The sequence below is a fragment of the Echiichthys vipera genome (genome assembly GCF_963691815.1).
Source record: "Echiichthys vipera genome assembly, chromosome: 8".
NCBI classification, from domain to species: Eukaryota; Metazoa; Chordata; class Actinopteri; order Perciformes; family Trachinidae; genus Echiichthys; species Echiichthys vipera.
This window is the reverse complement of record NC_139833.1, coordinates 4,979,803-5,006,625: the sequence shown is the minus strand read 5'-3', so window position 1 is coordinate 5,006,625 and position 26,823 is coordinate 4,979,803. Positions and strand designations below refer to the sequence as shown.

Below are 26,823 nucleotides of genomic sequence, written 5' to 3'. Positions count from 1 at the left end.
GTGAGGCTGACATATCTGGAGCTTGCAGCTGATCCTTGCCAAGTGTTTAGTAAGAAGTGAAGTCTCTTTGCTCAGCGTTTCTTCAGCGCTTCACTCATAAATGGCCTCGAGTAGTAGTAAAAAAAGAGAAAGAGAATCGCTTTTGCTTTCTTTTAACGGTTCCTGTAAGTCACCCTTGTCATGTTTTGATCTGCTGTGTTGCCGCTCCGTCAGTGGAAAGATTAGGAACGATTATTGATCCTCATGAAAAATGCATGACACTCTTTGTTTCACGTCGCACGAGAGATTTTTCCCGACAGTTTTGCCAATTGTGTGCACACTTTCTGTTGCATGAGTGACCGAGATCTGTTTTGACACTTGTGGAAATTGATTGTTTATTTAAATCTACGTCTGCAGCGCCGCTCAGTTCAACCATATCATACTTTATAGGACGGCAGCATTTTTATGTGATTATTTCCTGACCAGGTACTCAGGTACTTTTAAACTGAAAAAGCAACAAAATAAGATTCTGGTGTTCAGTCCGACTGTATGTTGGTACAGTGGCTGCAGCGTTGGATATTCACGAAGCAGTTTGACCTCCTCCGGTCATTGATTTGCTTTGATGTCTGCCGTTGAGTGTTTACAGTCCGTTGCGCATAAACGTGTACATTGACCAATTAAGGTCTAAATACAAAATGACTATTGACATATATAGTAAGCTTGATCTGAAGAATCAATACTGAAAATCAAGCCCGTCTAATAATTATCTTTCGGAGGCATTTTACAGCCGCTGACGTGCCCACATACCATCTCTAAAATAATGAATACTGCACCTTTGACACATTTTCATTCATTTTGAACTGCTTATTTTATATAATACAAATATATATATACAAATAAAACTGCATTATTATGGATAGTGGTAGTGATTCAGTACATTTCTGCATTTAAATAGTATTTATCTCATTCAGTCTCACCAAAGACACACTTCAAATGTTGGGTGATTTGTTACACACCTGGTAAATGTGTTATTTTAATTGAATTGCACTGCTTGTTTTCTGATGAGTGTGGGCTCGACTGTTCCAGTCTTTTAAAAGTGCCATATACGCCAGTGGAGACTGAGGTCTGATGAGTCTCCCATCTCTTTGCTTTGTACGGTGCTGCGTTTGTACAGTGAGGTTGTATTTTTGTACACAGTTTATTTATTTTTCCGCTTTACTGCTTTCACTCTCGAACTCACACCATGTTGTTCTGCCTAAAAACAAACTCTGCCTGCCAATGTTGACTGGGAAAAGTGATCATGGAAATAATAAAAAAACAAAAAAACAAGCTTTTGTTGTTTGACACAGTGTTCTGTTGTTATTTGTACATTGACCTTGAACCCCTCGACCCTACGATAAAAACTGTTTTCGGACTTTTCACATGCATGGCCAATTTAAGGTTTTACAAAGTCATTTTTGTTTGTCCGTACTTCACAAAGCTTACATAGTTGGTTGCTGTTAGGGATTTAAAACATCTCCACAACTTTCAACATTTGGGATTGCACATCATGCTGTTACATTTGTATTCCACCCAGAGAATAAGGGTCTACGCACACTTAGCATTCATACCGTGCCCAAACTTGATTCGCAGCTAAAGTCTAGTTCATTTGACCAGTTTGAGAGCAACTGTACGCTTCTAAGTCGCGGCCCGGTTGAGACGGGTGGGCTTCAGCATGGCAGGATTGCACATGTACAAGCGCCAGCACTGAGCAGTCCGGATGTCTATTTATGCAAGATTGTTCCGCACGAAAAACATTTTTTAAAAAGCCACCGAAGGGTTCACTGTGTTCTGATGCGAAGTTGGAGTGTTTACTGCAGAAATGGTCAGATGAAGATATTCAAAAACCGTTGGACAAAACTAAAACTCTGAGGGGTGATGGCGTATACAATCTTGCTATGGCCTGGATTGTTTAAATAGTGTGAATGCAGGGCAGGCCGGGCCGGGGGCGAGGGGGGAAGAGGTACAATCACGGATCAACTCACGGTACGAATGGCAAGTGTGAGTAGACCCTAAAGTACTGTATACTGCTACTAGTTAGTCTAGCTCGCTAACTTTCCCACACGGTTTTAGTTTTACCTGCTGAGTTATGGCAGCTCTCACACACTCAGTGCTGCGTTCATCCTGCATCATACAAAGAAGAGAAATGAGAGATGACGGCTAATTCATTGGTATCAGTATCGGTTCAAAATCCCTTCCATCTTGCCTGTGTCTCCAATCACACACTTTTGTTTTGTCGTTAAAAAAGTAGTGTTTAGTACCTTGCACACAGTGTTTTCTCTCAAATCTCAGAAACAAATCATAGATCGTAGAAACAGATGTATTGCTAGCAATTAGGTAGTTGTCATCGCTACAATGCTAACACTTAATAAAGTATAACATTTTACCTGGATTATCCACTGTCTGTGCAACCGTCCAGGCTAGCTGTCTTCTATCCACCTCCCTCCATTTTATGATTTTTTTCCTTTTAAATTGCAAATGATCAATTTGAGCGGAGGGAACATGACGCTCCACACCGCACATGCTCTCTCTGTACCAACAATGTCAGTCGTTACCAAAGGTTCATGCCCCATTGGGAAAGACGAATGGAGGGGCCACTATCACAGCACACACACAGTTTTGACCCTATAACTACAAAACAAACACCACAATACATATTAAACAAAACCAAATATTACATTTCAAGGCACCTAGGACCTCATTACACTGAAGTAATGTTGGTGTCTTCGCATTAAATCAAAATAAATCTTCCTACAGTATCGTCTGGACTGGCACTTTGTGTAGTGCGTGTCTCGGTGTCAGATGGGTGGACGCCTGCACTTGAACTGTGTTTCCCCGTCCTCAGGGGGGGTTCAGCAGGAGTGACACAGTACTTCACTTCACATCCAATTCACCTGCCTGGTAATGGAACCCTGCCTGGATCCAAGATGGCATCAGCGTGACCACTGCTGACTTCCGATATGTCCGTCTTTCAGTCAAGTGTTTAATGCAATGGTAAAGTTCCCTTTCGGGGGTTTATCCTAGATCTGTCCCGTATCAGTGCAGGGGAAATCTTTGTTGATTGTTAAGGTAGAAACATTTTTATTTTTTACAAATAACCACTCAGGTGTTGGGACATCACATCAAGCTAACAAGTACCTTTCAGTATTGTCCAAATTAGCCACACATTTACTGGTTGCAGCAACACATTAGTCAATCCATGTTACAATCTAATGAAATGGGCCGTTTTGCATAATGAGTACTTTTACTTTTGCTTTTGGTAATTCAAATATGTTTTGATTATTTAGGTAAAATTTCAAATTCATGACTTTTACTTGTAATGGAGTATTTCTACATTGTGGTATTGTTACTTTTATTTAAGTACAAGATCTGACCTATTCCACCTCTGAGACACACTGAGACACACTCTCTCTCTCTCACACACACACACACACACACACACACACACACACACACACACACACACAACCTATGTAAGGTCGGAAAGGATGCCAATAACGAAAGAAAGTATAGTCCATCAGTCAGAATGGCAATATTAAAGGTTGAATATGTAGTATCTTTATTAAAAGCTATTTTTTAAAATAAAATAAAATAACACCCACAGGGGCGTTTCGAGGGGTGCAGAATGAAAGTATTGCTTCTCCATAAAATTGAGTCTGAATTGATAGTTATTTTTAAAAATTGAGGGGTTTGACAATGACTTTCTGTCACCTTCTGTTAACATTGTAGCAGCCAATAGCTGCCGGCTTGTGGGTTGCCAGGGTTGACTGTTGTTGCTAAAGAAATAAGAAATAATTTGGAGTTGAGAGCTAATCGATTACACTCAAAGAAAGACTTCCAGCTGAAGACTGGCTAACGTTAAATGCTGTTGTAAAATCAATTGATTAGTCCAAATGAGTCATTACACCGGATTTGATTCATCACATGACATGGCGCAGGCTGTTTGCTTGACACACTCGGAAACAAACCTGGCAACCCTTGAGACACCAGATGGCGCTGTTCTGCTCATTCTCCATATTCAACCTTAAAGTAAGAAAACTTCACAATATAGGCTGCTTATACTTTAACCAATATAAAATTAAACCGGGAACAATATAAAGTCTGTTGCTGAACAGCTTTTTTAAATGTAATATTTGCTGTCAAGCTAGCATGCCTGGTTAGCTTAGCTCACTTATCAATAAGCACTAGCCTACATTAGCTATCAGCTGAGTTAGCCTAAACTACCGGCCTTTCATTCATGTTGTTCCATTTATATTTTTAATTTTAAGTACTTTGGCAGTCAGGGATATAGTTTGTAGTTATATTTACAACTTAATTCATGAATTCTGAGAAATATACCAACGAAACAAATGTAACCCCTACACTAGCTTTATGTTGGGACACTTCTGTTTTGTATTAGCCCTGTGTGTTAGGGCGCCATGTTTTTTCTTATTTGCTTTTTAAAGCTGTTCTGAGTTTTCCCGGTGCTCTGCGCTTCACTTCCAGGTCAGTGCCTCCTGCGGGTCCTCGGCACTCCCGACAATGTCACAATGTATCCCTTACAGGGGGGGAAGAGCCGGCGCTTCAAGCAGGTCCCTCTGGAGACTCTTCAAAACACAGTTACCATGGACACAAACTTGACCGCGAGAGGAGTGAGGGGTGTGTTTGTGTACAGTACACAGTGTGTGTGTGCGTGTGTGCGTGTGTGCGAGGATACGAGAGGGAGAGAGGGTACTACTCTGTGTGCGTGTGTGTGTGTGTGTGAGAGAGGGGAGGGGTGTGTGCAGGTGCAGTTTGCATGTGTGTAACTTTTACAAATGGTGCTGAAGTTTGGTGCGTATTTTCTGCTTTTACAAAGAACTCCAAACTCCAGAGTTGTTGTGCCTTTATCCAAACTGCACGGTAGTGTAGTGTTCCCGTTGACTTCGGTGCTCACCGCCTGCAGCCCAGCGTGATTGACTGCCAGCAATCTGATCCTGTGAAAGACATTGACAACCAATAGGAAGCGGAGTGCGGCTTGTTTCCATGGGAGGCCCCGGGAGGCGATGCCAAGCCGCTAGAAAGCAACACAGTGAGCGGGGAGAAGCGCAGGCAGCAGCCGGCACTGTGGAGATCCTGAAGCCGCCCCGTGGCACTCTGCGCGCGGATGAAAGCGAGGGCTCTGGGTGAGTTCAAGTTAGTTTTTCCCCACACTTCCTCTGCTTCATGAGTGGATCATATCGCGTAAAACATGTCGCTGCGTCCGGCACCTGAACTCGCTCCGCGTTTACGCACGGAATTTGCAGATTGTCAATTTAACTTTAACAGCATCGCCGGAGGTGTTGCCGGTAATCTCCGTCATAAAACAGGAGCAAGAGGTCCCTGAACTGAGCTGAACTGAACTGTGCCTTAATGAATGAAGCATCCATTCATGTCTTCTTTCTCTCTGCTTTCTATCCATCTCGCTTTTTGAAGGGTGACCGGACAGGAGACTCTGGAGACTTGGCAGATCGCTCGTCAATTAAAGCCACAGAGGTGCAGAATGGAAAGATTTCTCGACCAGCAAGTGCCTTACTGTAACTCCAGAGTGAGTTATCATTGACCGAAAGCAAAACAAATAAATAACAGATGCAGATCTTTCACAGCATCCTTAATATCGTGTCTTCTACTTCTCTCTAATACTTGTTGTTCTGATCTCATCTGTCTTTCTCACTGCTGCCAAGACTCATTTCTCCCTCAGGGACCATTTAAGTCTCATCTAATAATCAAAGATAAACATCTAAACAAGGTGCCCACTACCGTACACACTGTTATAGGTCATGCACCGTGGTACGACTTGTTAATTATATCTGATGAGTGAAGCACAGGTCCTTTTTGCATGGCTTTCTGTGCGTGAGGCATCAATGATTGGCTCATTAAAGGCTCTTTCAGTTGCACGTGTGCTGCAGCCAACAGCAGACTCACTGCTCCAGTGAAGAAAAGAATCAACTCATTTGTGTCTCTTTGTTTTTTGTTTTTGTTGTTTTTCTTTTTACAGAAGCGGCAAGAAAAGACAACAAGCTGCGAGAGGCCAGCAAATGACAGAAAGAGAAAATTCATTAAGTCCAACCTGGCTCTGGACACCGAAGGTAGGCAGAGGGCAGAGGGAGAAGTTAATTTCACGGCTCCTAAACATTTAGAAAAATTCAATTGGTTTGTGGCCACCTGCGCTGCTAACTACAGAATCTCAATTACAACACAGCGGCCTGTGATGATTCTCACAAGCCCCTGTCAGTGGTCAGAGACACAAATTGACTTGTTATTAGCGGCACACGTGCCCACTGAACTCCAACGGCTCTGACGGCATATCAGCCCCCGGCGTAATGAAGTCAGTTATTTCTGATGCTCCTCCGGGGCTTTGACTGTGTTTTCTAACTGCCTTCAAGCCCTTGTTCTCTGCTTCGGTTCCCCCTCCAGAGCTCTTCCAGGACCTCAGTCAGCTGCAGGAGACTTGGCTGGCAGAAGGTGAGTGTTTTAAATCTCGAGCAAAAAAAAAAAAAAGGAGGAGACATGGGTAAAAATGGATAGGTTGTGAGGGGGGGGAAAAAAGCTGCCTGGAGTTACAAGCCTAGCGTTGCAGTCCAATTAAAAGCCTGTGTGGAAGAGGCACCTTGTGTGTCATGCATACATTAGAGACTGTGAGCGAGGGGTCTTGAGGGAGACAGAGGAGGCTCTACCCAGAGAGTGTCATCACAAATTACCAGGAGAAGGCTCTCCGACGCTCACTGTCTCTTCTGCTTTTGGCAGGAGCTAACACGCTGCACGCCAGCCGCCGCCACCACCACCTCCACCTCCACCAGAGCTCTGCTGTAGCCTACCAGCTCTCGCTCTCACTCTCTCATCTGCTCTCTCTCTTTCCCTCTCTCTCTCTCTCTCTCTCTCTCCCTGCTGCCTCTCAGCACACCTCTCTATCTTCTCCAGCTGTACCATCACCTTGTCTTCTTCAATTTTATTTCTTGGCGGCAAACAAAAAGAATGGATCTATAATTTTTCTTTTAATCGCAGACTTTCCAAACACCATAATCAGTCTCTGAAAGCGACAGTTGATTTTTTTTTTATAAATATATATATTTATCAATTTCTTTGCTTTTTAATATATTTTTCTCTAATGGCAAGACTTGCTCATTGTGGTCTAACTGAGACGTGATGCTTCAGGATTTAAGTGCAAGTGTCCTCTTTCCAGCGTGTCTGCAGCACCGAAGTTTTGGTTAGTGGTGAATATTGTTCGTCTTTGCTCTGACTTTGAAGTATTTTGATGTGCATGTGCATGTTCCACTTGGTTTCTCTGGCCTGACTTTTTGTATTTGCATCTCACTCGTTTTGAATACTGCACGTAATCTGAGAGTTGATATGTCAGTAGAGTGCGAGGTTGGGTGTTTAAGAGTTTTACAGTGAAAAGTAGAACATTTTCAGGGTCATTTAAAGTAGTTTTTTATTTGTTCTGTCAGAGTCAGACCAGAAATCCACACAGAGTGTAAAGTTTTACGGCGTGAAAGTACAGAATTGCTTTAAAAGGCTGATATTAAGTATTTTATGGATATAAATCTGAAAAGTAAAACAAATTTCCAGTATTTTCTCTGCAAACGAACCGAAGCACAGCTGTAAAAACAGTTATTTTAAACACGTAATAATAGTAACGCTACACTGCATATTCACTTGTATACATACGGAGCTTTATGTAATATGTAATTTAATATTAAAGGTTTGTGTTAATTTACTTTAAAAAATATTTGTTTAAGTTCAAGTAGAAAATGTGATGCTTTTGAAAAATCAGCTGTTATTTGTAAAATTACTGTTGGGGATATTTTTAGTCCTTTAATAGAAATTTGGATGATTAGAAATGATAATAACAAATTGATATCTACTGTAAAAAACCCAGAAACAATAGCATTTTTAATATTATGTTGTTTTATTTGTGTAAACCAGGTCAGTTAGAAGTTCTACTCTTTATAATTTCATTTATTATAACAATAAAACTGCCAACCTCTCAAATGCCAGCGTCTATTTCCACACATCAGTCAGTGCATAAGTTGTACAGCCATAATTTTAGTGGTAAAGTAGAACTCTCAAGTGCACGGTATAATTGAATTGACTTGAATACCTGTTTTAAAAAAAAAGGATTGAGGTGTAATACATCGCTTGGAAAAGTGTCTTGAGAAATTTGCACACAGGTGAATAAGACTCTCAATCATTGATGGGCTCCATCTATTCTTTAGCACGTTTGAAAATGCTCCCAGTGCAATCCAAAGCTTTTTAAAAATGAAAAGTATGCTTTGAAACAGATAGTGGAGTAGTTGAGCCAAATCTGGACAGCAGTTAGATTACGAGGCGGCGCGGCGCGGCGCACACACACACACACCGCAGGGCGTTGGAAAAAGAATAAGACACCGTTTTAATATTTCAGTATCCAAAGTGAGAAAAGAGACGGCGGCGGCTGATAAGAGGTATTACTGTTAAAGATTACAGTTCTGCCTGTCGTGGATCAACGTGATGATGTGCGCTCTTCAAGATTGTAGATTTAATGAATGACTTCCTGTCCATTAAGATGAAAAGGAATACCGTCTCATTTTGAGATTTATTAGTTCAGGTAATTGGAACGAGAGGGGGAATTAGGAGAGGGAGTGAATTTCCGACTCCAGGGCCGAGAAGTTGAGCACGTTCGTCAGCTGACAGGCGCACTGACCCCCACGAACCGCCTCTGCCTTCCACCCTCACCGAGGTTTTTTTTTGCCTTTCTTACCAGGAAAAAAAAGTCTGATTCTTTGGATTTTTTTGCTTTTATTTATGCAATGATTTCTCCGTTGCTGACGGTGTAAATTGTCTTTGAAATCAGCTCTCTTTAAAACTCAAGCTCGCTCACGTCTGTCGCAGGGAAACGCCTCCAATAGTCTCTCTTAGGCGCTCGACCTAGGCCTCATCTTTACAACTTCTCCCTTTTTTTTAATCCTCGCTCCCTTTTCCCCCTTCTGTCCTTCTCCCCATCTTTTATTTTTTTCTCTTTTGTGAATGGCGGCAGATTTCCAGCTCTGCCGTTCTCCCCAGGAGTTTGTTGCAGAGATCAGCTGGCTCATTCACAGGCCGAGGCCAGTGACTCATCCATCCTGTACTTCCTCTTTGGACACAGAAACACTGCTGCCTTCTCTTTTTTTTTTTCTCATCTTTCCTCTCCGTGTCCCTTTCCGAGTTAGGTTCGGTGAAGTTTTTGCAAGTTTGTTTGTGTTGTAATCACGAGATGAGAGAGTTTCACCCTTGTAGTTTTCATGCGTTCTTGTGTCGGTTTGGCAGATTTGGATGATGTGGTTTGACTTTAGAGAAAAGGGGGAAAAAACGTCAAAGTGTTGAGGCCTTTAGACGGTTCGAGTGTGATTTACACTGTAATGTCTTTCCTTTAAAACTGTTTCAGTTAATATTATATTCAGATTTCCGTGCTGTGGCCCTTTATGAAAGCATGTAATAATGTAGAGTAAAACAGCAAAGTTGTTTTCCAGATCAACAGTAAATCAACCAGGCAAAAAGGCCCATTTTAAAGAACTTCATACAATAGATGTTTATGTATTTGATAGGTTTAACTGGAGCAGAACCTGGAGTGAAATCCTGCCACGTCTTTGTTTGCTGCCCTCTGCACTTGCTTGACATTGTTGGAAAATACGGAGCAAATTATCCTCTTGATCTTTTGATTGTTTACTGTCCTCAATTCACACCTCTGGCAAGAAAAAAAACCCCTCCCTGATCATATCAGGAGTGACAAAATTAGAAAATCAGTGATTTTTTTTCTGCTTCCCCAAGATCTCTAGACATGTCGAGACATGTTACTGATCCTGTGATAATGAGAATCCACCTCATTGTGTGTATAAATAGACGTGCTAATGACACATTTAAATCTCCTCTTGCCTTTCGCCAGAATGAGACGAACTTGAGGGACGTGGAGAACTGTCACTGAGTGTAAATACGTGTGATATAAATATGTGCATGCCTAATTGGAGCCGGAGCAGAGCGCGCTTCATTATTTTTGCATTAGCCTGAGTGCAGGGGCGTTTGAAGCGCAGGTGAAGCGTTGGTAGGCTTGGAACAGACCGAACTCGGTAGGTACAGGTTGATTCAACAGTAGGGAAGAAGCCAATTAGATACTGTTAACAATGGGTGTTTGGCTGCTGGCAAGGACCGAGAGCAGAGGCTGCGGCGCAGTCAATGGACAAGGCGACCTCAGGAAGTGGAATTAAGAAGATTATTAGACTGTCGCCCAAAGCAAAATGTTAAACCCCCTCGCAGGCTGAAAAAAATGGTTCATTGCACAACTTCTTTAGTAAATCACGGAAAGAAATTTGTTTAAAACATTTCAAGGTTATTTTGTACATTGACGTTGTCAGATCTGTATTTTTGGTAGTAGCAGTAGAAGTAATTGTTTTGTATGATCAAGCCATAGAAGTCTCATTTTCATTAAATTATTAATTACATTATTTTAATTTTGTGAATTGTTTTAAATGTTTCTGTTTGCTGATATAAGACACACTAAGGTAGATGGTTGAGAAGAAAAAAGGCTTCAGGATTTAATTTAATTAAAATCTGGTAAAATATATTTTTGATTTATTTTTAAATAGATTATTTGATTTAAAACAAGGTAAAATAATCTCAATTATATGTGTTCAAATTTTAAAGAAACAAGACGTCTGGGATTTAACTGTAGACAGAAATGACTTTGATAAGATGAATGTTGTCGTGACCCAGAGGCTGCTCAAACATTCGAAACCTTATTGCACTTTTTTTTTTATTTAACAAAACACGGGCACCAAGGAAATGAAAGTGCTCCTCGCTCTGATTTCCTGTAGAACATATTTTCCTTAACCGACAGCAGAAGCAAACAATGCTGGGATAAGCCAACCTGCTGTCCCAGGAGACTGTTTGCCAGAGGAGGGTATTTGGGCTGCAGAGAGCTGTGATCAATGCTGCGCTGTCCATAAACATCAGAAACAATCATTCCCTTTCTTCTTCTTCTCCTCTGCTCGTGTCTTTAGCTCAAGTTCCTGACAATGACGAGCAGTTCGTTCCAGACTTCCAGACTGAAAACTGTAAGTAAGAGACCACGCCGATTTTCTCTCTCTCTCTCTGTTTGTTTGCATGCTTGTGTTTGTGTGTGTGTGTGTGTGTGTGTGTGTGTGTGTGTGTGTGTGTGTGTGTGTGTGTGTGTGTGTGAACCGTGTCTTTTGTTTTTTTCACTTGTCTCCACTGATGTGTTTGTACTCTGGGTGAGTGCATGTGGTGGTGTGTGTTTTTCCGTGTCTCTCAGTACCTTCACCTTTGCTCGCACAAGTGCTCTCTGGAGAGCTGCAGTAGTCGTGCGGGTCTGCAGACAGGTGCATCTCTCTCTCTCTCTCTCTCTCTCTCTCTCTCTCTCTCTCTCTCTCTCTCTCTCTCTCCCTCTCTCTATGTCTCTATATCTGTCTCTCCCTTCCCTCTGTTTTTCATGCACCTCTCACCACCACTGAGATATTATTGCACTGTTATTTATTTGCATAAACTTCAGAATATTGTGGCAGATTTTTTTAGGGGGTTGAAGTGATATTTTTATCTCCACGTAAGCCAAACTGCTGTCAATTGATGGCTGTTTTTTTTAAATTCTATTTAGAATAAAATTGTGCTCCTACATGACCTTTCCTAGAAGTGCTTTTTGTGCAAACCATCCAGTGTGGTTAGATTCTCTAAATCGGGCAGTTTAATATTAGTTAATACTACATTTATCCCTTTCAGTTGAAGGCTTGTTGGCCCCCTGATATACAGCATGGATACAAATATACTTTTATTTCCTCCTGTCTCCATTTATAAGGGAGAAAAAAATAAAATTTCAAAGAATACAACTCAAGAATTGAGTAAAAATGTATAAGACCTGAGCTGATTTTCCACCCGCAGTAATAAGGATGAGGTAGTTAGTCGTACTTCACCTGGTTGTGCACGGTGGTTGCACAGTGACTTGGCACAGTCACTTCTGGAGGAAGGTAGTGCCAAGGTGGGGACAGAAACGGAGTGAGTGGAGCTCAGTGGGACCTGGAGAGAGCACATGTCTTTCAGATGAGCCAAAGCGCTCATGGAAACTGTGAGAAAAGACACAAAACAAGTCTTCCCTATGTCCCCAACGCCCTTTAACCTGGAAACAAAGTTTGAAAATGAAGGAAAAGTGAGGAACTAGAACAAAGAGAAAAGGTCACCTCTCATCTAATATAATATAATATGATCATAGCAGATTCTCATTGGTTGTCTAGATTAAAAAAACAAAGGGGAGTGTATGTTTGCTCACTTCCAAACACTGTTGAAAAGTCTTGCTTTTATGTTACAAACTTTGTGCATGCCTTTTAAATGTCTTACCCTACGTTACCCCTTCGTTTGTTGAATATTCTTCATGAATGTATTCTTTTTTTAGCTATTTTTGCTCAACCAACTAATAAAGACAAGCTTATATTGACTTACCCATAGTCAGAAAGGGTATAAAAACAATAATCATCATCCTCCCTTTTGGCCTTGACATATTTGCCCTCTCAAATCCTTTCAATTAATGTGGCTTGCTTTTGAATTGTTCAGAACACAACCACAAAAGTAAATTAATAACCCAAGCCTTTGGTGTAAATCAGCCTACCCTCTAATCAAAGATGGAGGAGTGGTGTGGTGTACAGTAGAGAACCAGAGGTCAACGAGACTGTCCCGTTGTCCTTCAGAGGTAGCCAGGGTGGGTGGCCACGGTGGCAGGAGACTGCTGACCATCTGAATTGTCCTGTTGGCAAACCTGCAGCAGACTGGAGAGGCACTAACAGATGGCGGGAGGGTGAGGGCACCGTGGTTGGGCGCTTGAGTAGGCATCCCAGCCGGCAGCTCTCCCATATGGGTTTCACCAAGCCGAGAGATGGAGGGGTGGACGGTGAGGTAGAGAGACAGTGATGGAGATGGAAAGACAAATAGCTAGAAGTTGTATGTAAGAGTGAAAAGAGAACGACCGTGGGAAAGAGTAGAAGTCACTACATGGAGTAAATCTCTTCACTGCAGAAAAGCAGCTTTGATGTATACTTTAAGGATAGGCCTAGCAACTTACTATATGCTCCTTATTGTCAACAAATGCCACAAACAAGTAAAATTAACAGTAAATTGATCATACTAACAAGTATCTTCCTCATTCCTTTGTGCGATAGAGCGCCATTGTTGTTCAAAAACAATTTAAGTTCCCAACAAATGCATAATGTACTGTTGTTTTGAGTGTTGTTTGCTAAAAACTACAGCGCCAAACTGTTTAAGTAGTGGGTCTAGTCAAATGTAAAAATGTAAACTAAATATTTGTGACCTGATTCTCTGTTCATCTAAATTTGGTGACAATAAAAAAATAAATGATTAACAGCAGCTTTATTCTTTAAGATAATTCAGTAGCCTATTTTGGGGAGGTTAGTATACTTTTATAGTCAGTATACGCTTTAATTTATTACATGAGAACAATTTGGCTCAAGCGTTGCATTCAATTACAACATAAATTACATTTCGGTCTAAATTTTGTCTCTTCAAATAAGCATGAAGTCATCAGCTGTGTTGGCAACTTGGAGAACTTCTCGCTAGATTTACTAGGAAGTCAATTTATTCCATTGCACGGTGCAACAATAGAATTTATTTCATAAATGTAAAGGTACAGTAGCTAGCGTTAAGTTTAGGCTAAATGTTAACAATAGTCAAAGTAGCTAGTTTGTGATCTGTGTTGCTAGGTGGTAGCCATGCAGTCTGTAGCATTATCAAAATAATAATAAAATGTATTTGATAGAAGCATAATTAGCATTAGCCAAATATAATTTGTTCAGTAATGTTGTTAGCCTATTGTTTGCTAGCTATAGTTTGCTATCTGCATTTGCTAGCTAGTAGTGTTAGCTATATAAACAACTAGTGTAACAACAATAGTATTGACAAATGTATGTAAAGTTAACTAGTGTTCACTGTAAATATTCACATTAATTGATATTACAGTTAGAATTAGCCGAAATGTAATTTGTCCAGTAGGGTTGTTAGCCTAATTGTTTGCTAGCTAGTTCGCTATCAGTGATAGCTTTTTGGTAGCATTAGTAAAAGAAACAATTAGTGTAGCCTCAATAGTTTTTCATTGTTAAATATTCTGACAGTTTAATTAATTTCAGAATTAAATTCTCAGAAAATTAAATCCATTAAAATTTAGGCTTCAAAATTAGAATAACTCTTTTCTAGGCTACTCTCATTTTGAATTAGCTGCTTTTTATTTTTACATAAATCGATTTTTACCCGGGTAGTTTTACGTCTGCTTCAACTGAACTGTCGTAAAGTAAAGCAACATATTTTTATTTATGTTTTGGTATTCTGTTCAGTTGACAGCTAGAATTATAATAAAAGCTGTAAACTAAAAAAATGAACTAGAGAGGGAGTGTTGGGGACTACTGTCTCATCAAAGATTGTATCAGAAAGGACGGGTTTGAAATTCCTTTCCCTGAGTGTTATTTTACATTTCCTTGGCACCCGATTTATCACCTCTCAAGAAGCTATGGCAGTTTCTCTCAATGTCGTCTTCGCACTCTCCATCCATGCAGCACAGAAGCAGCATGTGAGCGGCCTCGAAGCAAAAGTGTCCTCAGGCTGAAGGAGGAAAAGGAGAAATTTTCTTTGTCTCAAACTCCAACACAGATGCTTACCATTAGCATAACTTAGCAGGGAACGAAGGAGTAGAGGAGGTGTAAAATGAGGCCACACGTTACCAGCAGATCTGAGCTTCCATCATTTAACAGCAAAGGCGAGCACCTACAGTAGGTGAAAATGGAATGGAGGGGTTTTCGCTGTTGCCAAAAGACCTGTATTTTTTTATGAATGGACTGGAGAAATATCTGCCAAACGTAGACTCTGGTTCTGCCAAAACACACCGTTTGTACCTGAGAATACACAACATTTCGGGCCAAGAGTTTAACGATAATGGCCCAAAAGGATTGCCAGAACATTGGTAGTTAAAATGTCATTAATAGAAGTTTTATAAGGAAATGTAAGAAGATCAAATAAATCTGGCACCTTAAATCTTTCCTTCCTTATGTATTATAAAATTGAAACAAACAGAGTTGTGTTTTTTTCAGATTACTGTTGAATCTGCACACCAAAGACCAAAGCAAATTGCAGTATATCTGAGTTAATAACACAGAAGGAGGAAAAAAACATTTGCATTCAAAATAGACCCAGTAATTGTTCTAACTGCTTCTACTTTTAAACACCCTACCATCTCAGTTAATCAATATGTAGATAATGAGAGCAATCAAGGAGTGATGGGCATGACATTCTGGACTAAAAAGGAAGTCTCTGTTTTAGTCAGAGGCAATGCCCTCGCTATTGATTTGTGTACCTTGGCACCCCACTGACGAAATCTATTGTGACATTTCCATTTCTAATTTAAGGCCCTGGGCTGCAGCACATGTGGAGCTATTGTTAATAGCTGATGTGATGCATAGTTAAACACAGTATGTTTTATAGACACATGTAAATTGAATAAACTCGTGTTGATTTAGTGTGAAATGAAGAAATGTAGTGCAGCATGAGGTGGGCTGCAAACCAGGAGTCTAAGGAGTTGTTCTGAACTCGGAAAAAGAAATAAATGTATGCTTATTGTAGCTGGTAATTAAAGTGACACTGATTGTTATCCCAGCATTCAAAACTAAGGCATTGTTTTGACTCTGTAATCCCTTAACGAGGCTTTTCCATGCCAGCGTCGTCAAAGGTCTCCCCTCAGGAAGTGTCCCTTTGACCTCCGATCGATGACCCGGAAAGGTCAGGCCCCCAGCGAGGGCTGCGAACAACCCCTGAGCTTTGTCATGCCGGGCCCGTGTGGCCCGTCCCCCAGGGGCTCGGCTGTGCGTCAGATGGGGTGTTGGCAGATCGACCCCTGCTCGTACGGCAGCTGTCAGTCAGCCGTGAGAAAACTCCCCAAAACATCGTCTTCTCTCAGCTCCTTAGAGCTTAGAGACCGTCTGGACTGTGGGTGTATTTAAAAGAAAAATACCCCCAAACCCCAGATTTGAGCCTTTTGGGTCATCAAATGTCCAAATGTTTGTACTTTAGTCAAACCAGGAGTTGATGGATTCCCTTTCTCCATTCATGATTTCAGGTTGTTTTTGTTTTTAACTCAGGAAAAAAAAGGTTGTCTCTCAAACTGAAACATCAGTCAAAAATCATTCCCTTCAACTGTGGGATGCTGTGGGATGGCTTCACCGCCGCTTTGTGTGCAGCCGCGGTGAGACGGCGATCGCAGAGGCAACCCGAGCCTGACTTAATTCTGACTGACTGGGTTTTCGTCAGAAGCGCAGCCAATTGGATTAGCGTTGATCATGACTTGAGATGATGGCATGTTAATCAGGACTGATCAGGCACTTAACAGCCTCTCAGATGCACCAGGCTCACTGTGGGGCCATAGGTGGAGAGTGCAGTCCCCCCCTCCCCTCCAGATCAATGAGCCCTGTTGTTGTCGTCTGGAACGTATTGACAGCCAGCTGAAAGCGGATAAAGCATTTATAGGAGCCCGTCGCACACCCACTTTTATGATTGTCATATTTCACTAACAGAGTCCCTGTCAGGATAGAGGCCGAACAAATGAGATTTAAAGTGAGTTGTTTGTGTAAGTGATGTCAAATATGTTGGCGGACGGATGCTTAGAAAAGTCTTTTAACTTGAACTTATCCATCATGAACTCTCTTAATCAGCGATGGCCTGGTGCACATTCAGGAACACGTACCGGTATCTGCATCTGTGTGTGGAGAGAGCTGATGCATGTGGTCCACATTGTAGTACGCAGAGGAAGGGCTAGGCAGCTTTAACCTTTAGTTAAATACTGTTAAATATGTAGTTACAGACCAGTCACATCATCCGCTACAGGAACATAAAGCCACTGATTAAAACCCGAAGAAAATATATTCATTTGATTGTCTTTGTGAGTGATTTGTAGGATGCGACCTAAATGAGGATAGAGGTGGCTCAACCAGCTGCTTATTCTAAAAAAAAAAGTTTACTGAGTGAATTTTAGTCTAGGGATATTAAAAATGCTATTTCAGAGGCTTATTTGCCCTGCCAAAAATAACGTTATGTTGTAAACACTCGCAAAAACACTGAGCACTAACAAACGTCATCCGTCTGTAATTTGCTCTTAAAACCCCCCATTCATTATCTGATACCTAACAAGTTAAGTTTTCATTTCATCCGGTATTTAAATTAGATTTCTCTCCCTCTCTCTCTCTCTCTCTCTCTCTCTCTCTCTCTCTCTCTCTCTCTCTCTCTCTCTCTCTCTCTCCTCTCTCTCCCTCTCTCTCTGTGTGTAGTGGCTTTCCACGGACTGCAGCTGAAGATCAAGAGGGAGTTGCACAGCCCGTGTTCAGAGCTGAGCTCCAACTGTAGCCAGGAACGGCCCTTCAAACTCCAGTATGGGGAGAAGTGCCCGTACAACGTCAGGTGGGCACCACATGACACCAATACATACTTCCAAAAGACTTTAAATGTCCCCCTAAAAGACAACCGCTTCAAACTGGCAACATTAAAAAGTATCCACCATTTGTTCTTTGGTTCCACAATGAAACAAAAGCTTTATTGTTTTAAAAAAAATAATAATAATAATACTATTTGAGCACGATTATTCGCACCAGTATTGTCATTAATTTAAAATGATGACAACATTTTTATTATTCATACTTTGACCCAGCATCAGTTTATTTCACCCAATCATGTTGAACTTCAGTTGTTGTTCCATCCATTTTCAATTGTTCGGCTGTACATCTTATATATTAAGATTTTATTTATCTGAAAATGACTTTGCAAACACTTCTTAACAACTTTTTATATGAACTAAACCAGAAACTGCTGGATGTCTTACTTCCCTTTTAAAAAAATACAATAAAGCACCTTATGACAAGTACAGTCACGCTGAACTGATTTGATTTGCAATGCATACTATCCATTATATTTGCATGCTCGTGTAATGACCTCGTATGCAGAGAGGAACGGTTTCGTAAGTGGTGAATCATCTGCGTGATTCATTTGCTCACCTGGTGACAGAAATCAAGTCGGCATGTGTCCGAGCTAACATTTGATTTGAAAAAAGACACTAATGAAGGACAAATATATGGAAAACAAAAGAGGTTTAAAATAATACAGAAAATATAGGATATTTTTACCAAACGTCCTTTAAAAAAATTCAACCTGAACAGGATACGGAGGGCAAAAGCAACCATTAACTTTGATTTAACTAATCTGTCTTTCGTTTGACAGTTTGTCAATTCAAAGACGAAGTAAAGTAACAAAATAAGATGTATTTTAATTTAAAGGAACAATCTATTTATTCTTTATTTTCTCAAATATATTTTCATTTTCATTTGTAGTATCTTCCACATTTACCTCACCAAAAGCATATGAACAACAGAATCTGTAAGATGAAGCACAAAGCACATGATGACTGCTGTAATGTCAGATCCTCCATCATCATGTCAGCTCACATATTCACTCTGGACAAACACTTGCAGTACCCGAAGCATAATGTGACTCTTCTCCTGTTTGCCTCAGTGCCTATGAGCAGAAGCAGCCTGCAGGAATGAAGCCCTCCAGCCCAGTGACGCCCCCCTGTAGCACCCCTGTGTCCCCCCTCCATCATGCCTCACCCACGGCAGCCCCGACACCCAAACCAGACAGGACCTACGCCCACATACCGGCCTCGCAGCCGCTCCCTGACAACGCCTACTCTCTGGACCACAGGTACTGCAGCTCAGCCCCGCGGCCTTTTACATTTACATCTTATTTACATCTGAGGCTTTTAGCTCAGAAGAGATTTTAATAAGATGTAGAGCACAGTTTTAGTCACCGTAGAAACTCACTGGTTGAGTCGAATGTTCAGTAGGAGGAGCCAACAAACTGCCACAATTGTTAGCTTACTATGCGAGACTAACCCTCTGGCCACCCTTCAGATACATGACATCTAAAGAGATCCTGACCCCAGAGTGTCAGCAAGCTACTGTAGCTTTCTTATTTAGATACTTAGAATGGCTAAAGTGCCCTTTTTCTGTTGAAAGCAGCGTCTTTACATGATGCACACAGCTGCAGTAGAAGTGAATGGAAGGTTTGGAGCCGCAGATCGTTGTGAACAGATTTTTAATTTTTTCATTTTACAAGACTTGGCAATACTAATTCCTATTTAACATAATTTAGGTTCTCTGTTCTGCCTTTGTTACATTTCTAATCTCATTTCAGCATGGAAGCTCATTATCGACAGTGAACAGTGTTTTCATCTCACTTATTAAAGCTTTTGGGGCTTTCAACTAAAACAATTGGCAGACAAATATTACTAATATTTATTTATTACCTGTTATTGCTGCTTAAAAAAGGTGAAACAGTCTCTAGTTGCAGCTTTTCAACAGTGGGTATTTTCTGTCATAGTTACGTGAATATTTGGAGATGTTGTACAAATAAGCAATTTGAAGATGTCAATGAGCATCTTCTGATATTTATAGATCAAAAGATTCATGAATTAATCAACAACATGAGTTGCAGCCCTGCTCTCGACCACCTTTCATAGCACTGCTCGTGAAAGCGAGTAAATGGGTTGTTGAGTTGACATCATTTTAGTCTGCTCACTTAATGTCATGTAATATTAATTATTTTGCTCTAATTTGGCCTTCATTGTCATCCTTTTGTTCTGTAAACACGGTGAAAGTAAACAAAATGTAAGTCCACGTCTCCTTGTTGTCTGTCTGATGATCAATCCACTGACTTTGTGCCCCTCGTCAGATTTCGACGTCAGCTCTCAGAGCCGTGCCACTCGTTCCCCTCCCCGCCGACGATGGCTCGGGAAAGCCGGCCCATCTACCACAGGCAGATGTCAGAGCCCAACATCCCCTTCCCTCCTCAAGGCTTCAAGCAGGAGTATCCCGACCCCCTGTTTGAACACCCAGCCATGATGGGGGCACCGCTACCACACGCGTACCCCGCCACCATGATGATCAAACAGGAGCCGCGGGACTTCACCTACGACTCAGGTGAGAGATTTTTGAAGAAGTATGTTGTTGAGCTTGAACTTCTCTAGTATAGTAAGGGAAAGAGTCATGAAGGGAAAGCTGCCAGAGTGTTATCATTTCAGGAATGGTAGGAGACATGGGAGGCGGGGGTGGCGTTTATTGAGTTTGCCCATTATTAGGGCAGGGGATCTGGTTGGGCCGGGTGTCTGTGCCGGTCACCATTTCCTGTGGTGCTCTAATAGGAGAGAGGAAGAGGGGAGTGGGGGGCCATGCCTGGTCACAATCCAAAATCCGCCCTCCCACGCTTGTCCGCTCTCTTTAGTTAGAGAGTAAAGGGATCATCAGCCCTCAGCCTCCGCAGAGCCTGAGGCTACATCAGGACATGAATGAACATACGCCGGACTGCTGGGTTCATTCACAAGGCGGACTGAGAGGACCCAGGAGAGGCCGAGCTGGAGGAGGGTCTGTGTGACCAGTCAGGGAGAAAAGCAGCCTCTTCCCATGGCAATGACTTCTAGAAAGAAACACTGTGGGCCTATTTCAGGTCTCTTTATACGTTACAGCTTTCGTTTTTTTCAGGGAAAAGCCAAGAAACTGGGTTTTTGGTAATGTTTGTGTCACTTAGATGCCATAATCTATTATAGATGCAGCATCCAGATACAAAATAATCTACTACTCTCTGTAGCTAGCAGGCTGCAACTAGTATTTCATTGCATTTTGTTATTGACGTATCTATTATTTATTCATTTGTTATCAGTTTTGTCAAAATTAGAATGAAAAATGTAATTCCTGTAGTCCTATATGATGCTATGTTTTCAGTTTGTTGGTTAATTTGTTTGTTTTGTTTGGCCCGCAGTCTAAAACCAAATTCAATATAATTCATAATGATCTAAAACAGAGAAGAAGAAGACGCATGAACCAGGAAATGGCTCGTGACATTTTCACCTGATAAGTGGCTTAAACAGTTAATCAATGATCAGAATGGTTGTCGATTAACTGTTTCGAAGCCAGTCAGGATGTTAAATGTACATTTGACTTAATTACAAAGAGGAAAGCTGTAACATGAAGTTCAAGAACATAACATGCTAACAAGCAATCGGTAGTCAACACTGTAAAAATCTTTAAAAAGGAGAGAGAAGGTATATTCTTTAAGGGACTGTGTACGGTTGAAAACATAAATATCACCATTTGATGCATCAGATTGTAGCTTTAGGCTAATTTGGATAGGTAGTCATTTAGTAGGTACACTGTCCTGTCCCGTCTGTCCTCTCCTGTCCTGTCCCGTCTGTCCTGTCCTATCCTCCTGTCCTGTCCTGTCTGTCCTCTCCTGTGCTGCCCTGTCCTGTCCCGTCTGTCCTCTCCTGTCCTGTCCTGCCCTGTCCTGTCCTGTCCTCCTGTCCTGTCCTGTCCTGTCCTGTCCTGTCCTGTCTGTCCTCTCCTGTCCTGCCCTGTCCTGTCCCGTCTGTCCTCTCCTGTCCTGTCCTGTCCTGTCCCGTCTGTCCTGTCCTGTCCTCCTGTCCTGTCCTGTCCTGTCTGTCCTCTCCTGTCCTGTGCTGTCCTGTCCTGTCCCGTCTGTCCTGTCCTCTCCTGTCCTGTCCCGTCTGTCCTGTCCTGTCCTCCTGTCCTGTCCTGTCTGTCCTCTCCTGTCCTGCCCTGTCCTGTCCCGTCTGTCCTCTCCTGTCCTGCCCTGTCCTGTCCCTTCTGTCCTCTCCTGTCCTGTCCTGTCCTGTCCCGTCTGTCCTGTCCTGTCCTCCTGTCCTGTCTCTCCTGTCCTGTGCTGTCCCGTCCTATCCCGTCTGTCCTGTCCTCTCCTGTATGTCCAAGCTGGAGCATCAGAGTGAATTTATTAGCAGTCACAGTGGAGCATGTTGACTGGAGCAGGCCTGTTGGAAAGGATGGGAGGGGAGCTGGTAATTTCATTAGCAGCAATTTCCTCTACAAGCCCATTACTTTGATGAAGTTCAGAGAAATGTTTATGGGCCTAAATGAAGGGCCGCTGTCTGTTTATTGAACATTCACTTTGTAACCTGTTTGGCTGTTTTTTGATGTCTGTGTTGTGGGAGGTTCTGACATATACGGCAAATGGATGAGTCAATTTGGACAGTGTCGTAAAGCGAACGGGTGGATACAGGCTTCTTTGTACAGAATGATATGATCAGATACAAAATCTTTTAAATATGATGATTGTTGGTTCATAAATGGCACAGAATCACGACTGTAGTTAGTGATGTTGATGAAGGAAATAAATATATATTAAAGAAGGATTGAAGCTTTGAGATTCAGACGTGGACTCATGCACATTTTATGTTAAATCCCTTATTTTAAAATAAGCAACAATCAAAGTTAAAAAAAAAATAAAATATGTGACAAATGTGTGACATTTTCCCATCATCATTACAAACCAATAAGAAGAGCTCAGAGAAAAATAGAGACCTGTGTTTTAATTTGAGCAGAAAATAGTGTTTTCATGTTGTTCAAGCTCCAAACCTGATTGAGAAAATGTGTTTTCAGGGCCTTTAAATCAATAACAACATTTGCTGCAGTGACACAACATTCAGTGGAAAAGTCAGGGACGCCTCCAGGTCCGGGTGGTTCTGATCTGGGGAAAATAAAGTGTGTACGAGCTCTACGATGACCCCCTCCCATTATGAATAAAACTTACATCAGTTCAGCCTGTGTTTCCACACAAGCGCCGTGTTTTTATTCGGTAGTAAATCTTCCTCTGAGTGGAGACGCTGCGAGCGAGTATTAGCAGGGTGATATAGTGAGCTCGCCTGTGGCTGGAAGCCATTGCTGGGGGGCATGTTCTTTAATCAGAGCCACTGGTGCATTGAGTGAACAGGCTTTGACTGCTCTCAGATAACTGAGATAGTGTTCTTAATGCTGCCTTCGGGCCCTTTAACACCCACTCTCCATTCTTTGCCTGGCTTTCAGCAGAAGTGCCTAGCTGCCATTCTGTCTACTTACGGCAAGACGGCTATCTGGCTCACTCCAACAGGACTGAAGGTACCAGCGCTGATACCAGTGAATGTTGTGATGGGGCACTTTGGATTTGTGCTGAATATAATGTCAAACACTCCCTTCTTTTATCCTGTTTTCCAGGTTGTATGTTTGACAAAGTGGCGAGGCATTTCTATGATGATACCTGCGTGGTGCCTGAAAAGGTTGAAGGTGAGTGCTCCCCGAGTTCACCGAAGAGTTTTAAATACTACTCTAAAAACTGCCACGTGTGTAGCTGTGTTGAAACACCATACAGTACCGCTTTGTCGTGTCCTCTAGGTGACATCAAGCAGGAGTCAGGGCTGTACCGCGAGGGCCCATCGTACCAGCGCAGAGGCTCGCTGCAGCTCTGGCAGTTCCTGGTGGCTCTGCTGGACGACCCGTCCAACTCTCACTTCATCGCCTGGACCGGCCGCGGCATGGAGTTCAAGCTCATCGAGCCGGAGGAGGTGAGAGAGACATCATTGCTTCTATTTAAATGTTTTTTATCCAAAGTCTTTGTGGTAATAGATCTGATTTTAAGCACCTTTTGCGTCACCCGAGGACACTTTAAATAAAGAAAACAAGTTTAAAACAACGTCAATATAAAGCTTATCCTTTATATTTCTTATTTTTCCCATTGCTCTTTTAGCACAGCACTAGGAGCACGCCTCATTGTACTTCACTTAACATATTTCTTGTGCGTGTGACATAGAAACCTTTGAATACTCGAATCCTTAGTCCATTTGGTGGATTGATAGAAAATTGTCAACAATTGCATCATTTATTCAAAGGAAATGCCGATGCTTTGCTTGTTCCAGCAAATCAAAGTGTGAGGATTTGCTGCTTTCCTCACCTTTTCATCATTGTAAACTGGATATTTTTTTAAGTTTTGAGCTGCTGGTGTGATAAAACAAGACATATAAAGATGTCCACTCTTTAAATGGTAAAGTCATATCTGGATCTGCCATAATAGTGTCTTTTATTTACCTTGTGCTCAACCACAGTCATCCAGCTGAGCCTTAAGGCCAGCGCCTGCTAAATATTTCACGGGACGTATTCCTAAAAATATGACCAATGTTGACGGTTGGGCTTTTTCAACGAGAGACAGAGGCTGGGTCTGTGTGCGCCCACATCACACACAGTGGGGCTCAGTCACTGTCGCACACTGTTGGAGGATGAAGGAGGATGCAGGTTGGGGGTGGGGGTGTAGCACAGAGGAGATAGAGGGGTACCTGGCAGCCGTCCACGCAGCCCGACAGTGTCTAGAGGCACGGGCCAGCTGCAGCTAACAGGGGGACCCATTCATGCCATCAGGTGACCAAACGCACTCGCTTCAGGGACGCCGCAGACAAACGTTAGCGAGCAGCTTCTGCCTTTTCACCGGGCAGGTGTAGCATGTCGGCAAGAAAAGACGGCACTTATTTATATATAATTTTTATGAAAGGTTCCTAGAAAAAACCAAGAGAGGTGAACAAAAGGAGACAGCGAAAGGGAAGAGAGGAGAAGAGGAGAAGCTGCCACCGTGTGAGGCTGTCGGGTTTGGACTGCGAGGCCGGGTGGTGGGTGGTCTGGTAGACAGGTGCTGTAACATCTGCTGCCTCCTCCACTGGGTGTGTGACAAGCTCCTAATGAACACATCCCTGGTCAGGTCTGCTCAAGCTTGGGCGCACTCTAATTACTGTTATTAGGAAAATATGGATTAATAAGTTTGTTTAACAATTCAGCTGCCACATCGGTGTTGTCAGGAAACGAGGTGGAGCGTGCGTGCGTGCGTGCTTGTGTTTGACGCGTCTGCATTTTTTGGCATCCTGCTCTCGGCTTTGTTTACCGACTGCCTTTGTGTTGTTTATCTTTTGTGGTGCAAAGGTGGCACGCCGGTGGGGGATACAGAAGAATCGACCGGCGATGAATTACGACAAGCTCAGCCGATCGTTGCGCTACTACTACGAGAAGGGAATCATGCAAAAGGTAAAAGAGACACAAGAATATGTGCCAACAATAAAAAAGTAAAGAACATCTTAGGAGATCAGATTTGCTCAAGTCCTAAAAACAAGCTTGGAGCGTATTCACACCAAACGAGCCTGATTGATAGCACCTGTGTTAAAGGAGGGGCTTAGCTGATATAAGGAGGTGGAGCATCTCAAAAAACCTGATGAAGAGTGAGGCTTTTAAAACGTGTTCTTGCAAATCCTTTGTCCTCGGATGTTTTGCAGTTACTCAATCTGCAAATGTAAATGTTTGATTCTACGCAGGACATGATACAACACTTCCGTCAGACGTCCATGAAACTGCAACTTTAAAAGTGTCATAGTCAGTTAAACTTAAAGAATAGATTTCCTGGAGCTGTTTCACCTCCGTCCACAATTAGTCTGGATTGCTACCAGCTGTGAGCAGCTCCTCCATTTTGTAACCGTATTTAGTTGCTTTCAGTGAACACACTACATTCAAAACCTGCCCAGAGTTAGTTTGTGGTGTGTTTTTGGGACACAGATGACGTCTCAGTGAACACACTACATTCAAAACCTGCCCAGAGTTAGTTTGTGGTGTGTTTTTGGGACACAGATGACGTCTCAGTGACTGAGTTTAACCTCAAGTGTGTGGAGGGAGTTAGTAATCAGGCAAACTTCAATTAAACTGCTTAAAAAAAACAACCCACCACTCTTTATTCACCTTCATTTAAGTGTCTGAGGCACAAAATACTCAAATGTAACTTGACTTGAAACCGTTTTTGTTGCTTTCCTTTGTGATTATTTTGCGTTATCCGTAAATATTAAGAGATAGGAGAAATTCGAGTTCATGAGAATTCAAGCGGTTTAAGCACTGATCTGATGAACGACGGTAGTTGCATGAGATTGTTTTTGGAATGTTTGTGAAAGATTTATATTTTTCTCGGCCATTTTAGTATCTTGTGATAATGTTTTGTCGTGTTTTAAGCGTGATGGTTCCTCGCCTTGCTGTGTGTGCGTTCTCAAAGCCGTCCAAACCAAAATGCCCTCCTCATTTATTTCCCCACCTCGTCCTGTCCGTCTGCGTCCAGGTGGCCGGCGAGAGATACGTCTACAAGTTTGTGTGCGACCCCGAGGCCTTGTTCTCCATGGCGTTTCCCGACAATCAGCGGCCGGTGTTGAAGACGGACATGGAGCGGCAGATCAACGAGGAGGACACGGTGCCGCTGTCGCACTTTGACGAAAACATGGCCTACGTACAGGAGGGCCCTTACTGCCCACCGCACCCCTACAGCGAGGGCTATGTTTATTAACGCCAGCCCACTCAAACACACACACACACCTCCACTCTACCCTCCCCCCGCCTCCTCCGTCCACACACCTGAGGCTGTCGTGTCCTCTAATTCACAGTCGCTCCGGGAATAAGACTGAACAAACACATGCAGCGGAGCTCCCCTTCACTCTCTCTCTCTCTCACCTAAACACACACACGTCCTCTTTTTTTTCCTGACGTTCAAGCCGCACAGCAGGATGGAGAGTGCACTTTATGGACAGGAAGCGCGGTGTTAACCTGCCAGGGGCTAGCTACGTGTTTGGCTTTTTACCATTGTTTATGTTTGTACATTAATGTGGGAATCTTTACATTTTTATTCTTATGATTTTGAGCATGTGGCACCCTGGTGAGACAGGACTCAACGGCTAACTCACGGCCACCCCGAGGTCTGAATCTTGGACTTCCTGCAAAAGAAACTCTCGAACCGGAAGGACGATCACTTCCCTTTCGACTTGTTTGTCCTCAAACAGCCATCCTGTACTTTCACGCTCATTTAAAGTGAACCCTGGCAACGCATTGTAACGATGCTTTTTAT

The 26,823-nt window shown here is 42.4% G+C and overlaps 1 protein-coding gene across 4 annotated transcripts; it reads left to right on the top strand.

Moving 5' to 3' along the window:
* Positions 1-5,518: 5,518 nt before the first annotated feature.
* etv1 (ETS variant transcription factor 1) lies at positions 5,519-26,341 on the top strand (the record flags this gene model as incomplete). Of its 4 annotated transcripts, XM_083917655.1 has the most annotated exons (12): positions 5,519-5,563; positions 6,014-6,104; positions 6,433-6,480; positions 11,028-11,081; positions 17,349-17,478; positions 18,583-18,771; positions 19,801-20,048; positions 22,965-23,033; positions 23,130-23,198; positions 23,307-23,476; positions 24,876-24,977; positions 26,047-26,341. In XM_083917655.1, 12 exons carry the CDS (start codon positions 5,519-5,521, stop codon positions 26,266-26,268), a joined length of 1,437 nt encoding a protein of 478 aa, XP_083773781.1. In that variant the 3' UTR covers positions 26,269-26,341. The 4 variants fall into 4 exon arrangements, with proteins under 4 accessions (XP_083773781.1, XP_083773782.1, XP_083773783.1 ...); XM_083917656.1 differs by lacking the exons at positions 5,519-5,563; positions 6,014-6,104; positions 6,433-6,480 and adding an exon at positions 7,162-7,222; XM_083917657.1 differs by lacking the exons at positions 5,519-5,563; positions 6,014-6,104; positions 6,433-6,480; positions 11,028-11,081 and adding an exon at positions 7,162-7,222.
* Between the last annotated feature and the right edge of the window lie 482 nt (positions 26,342-26,823).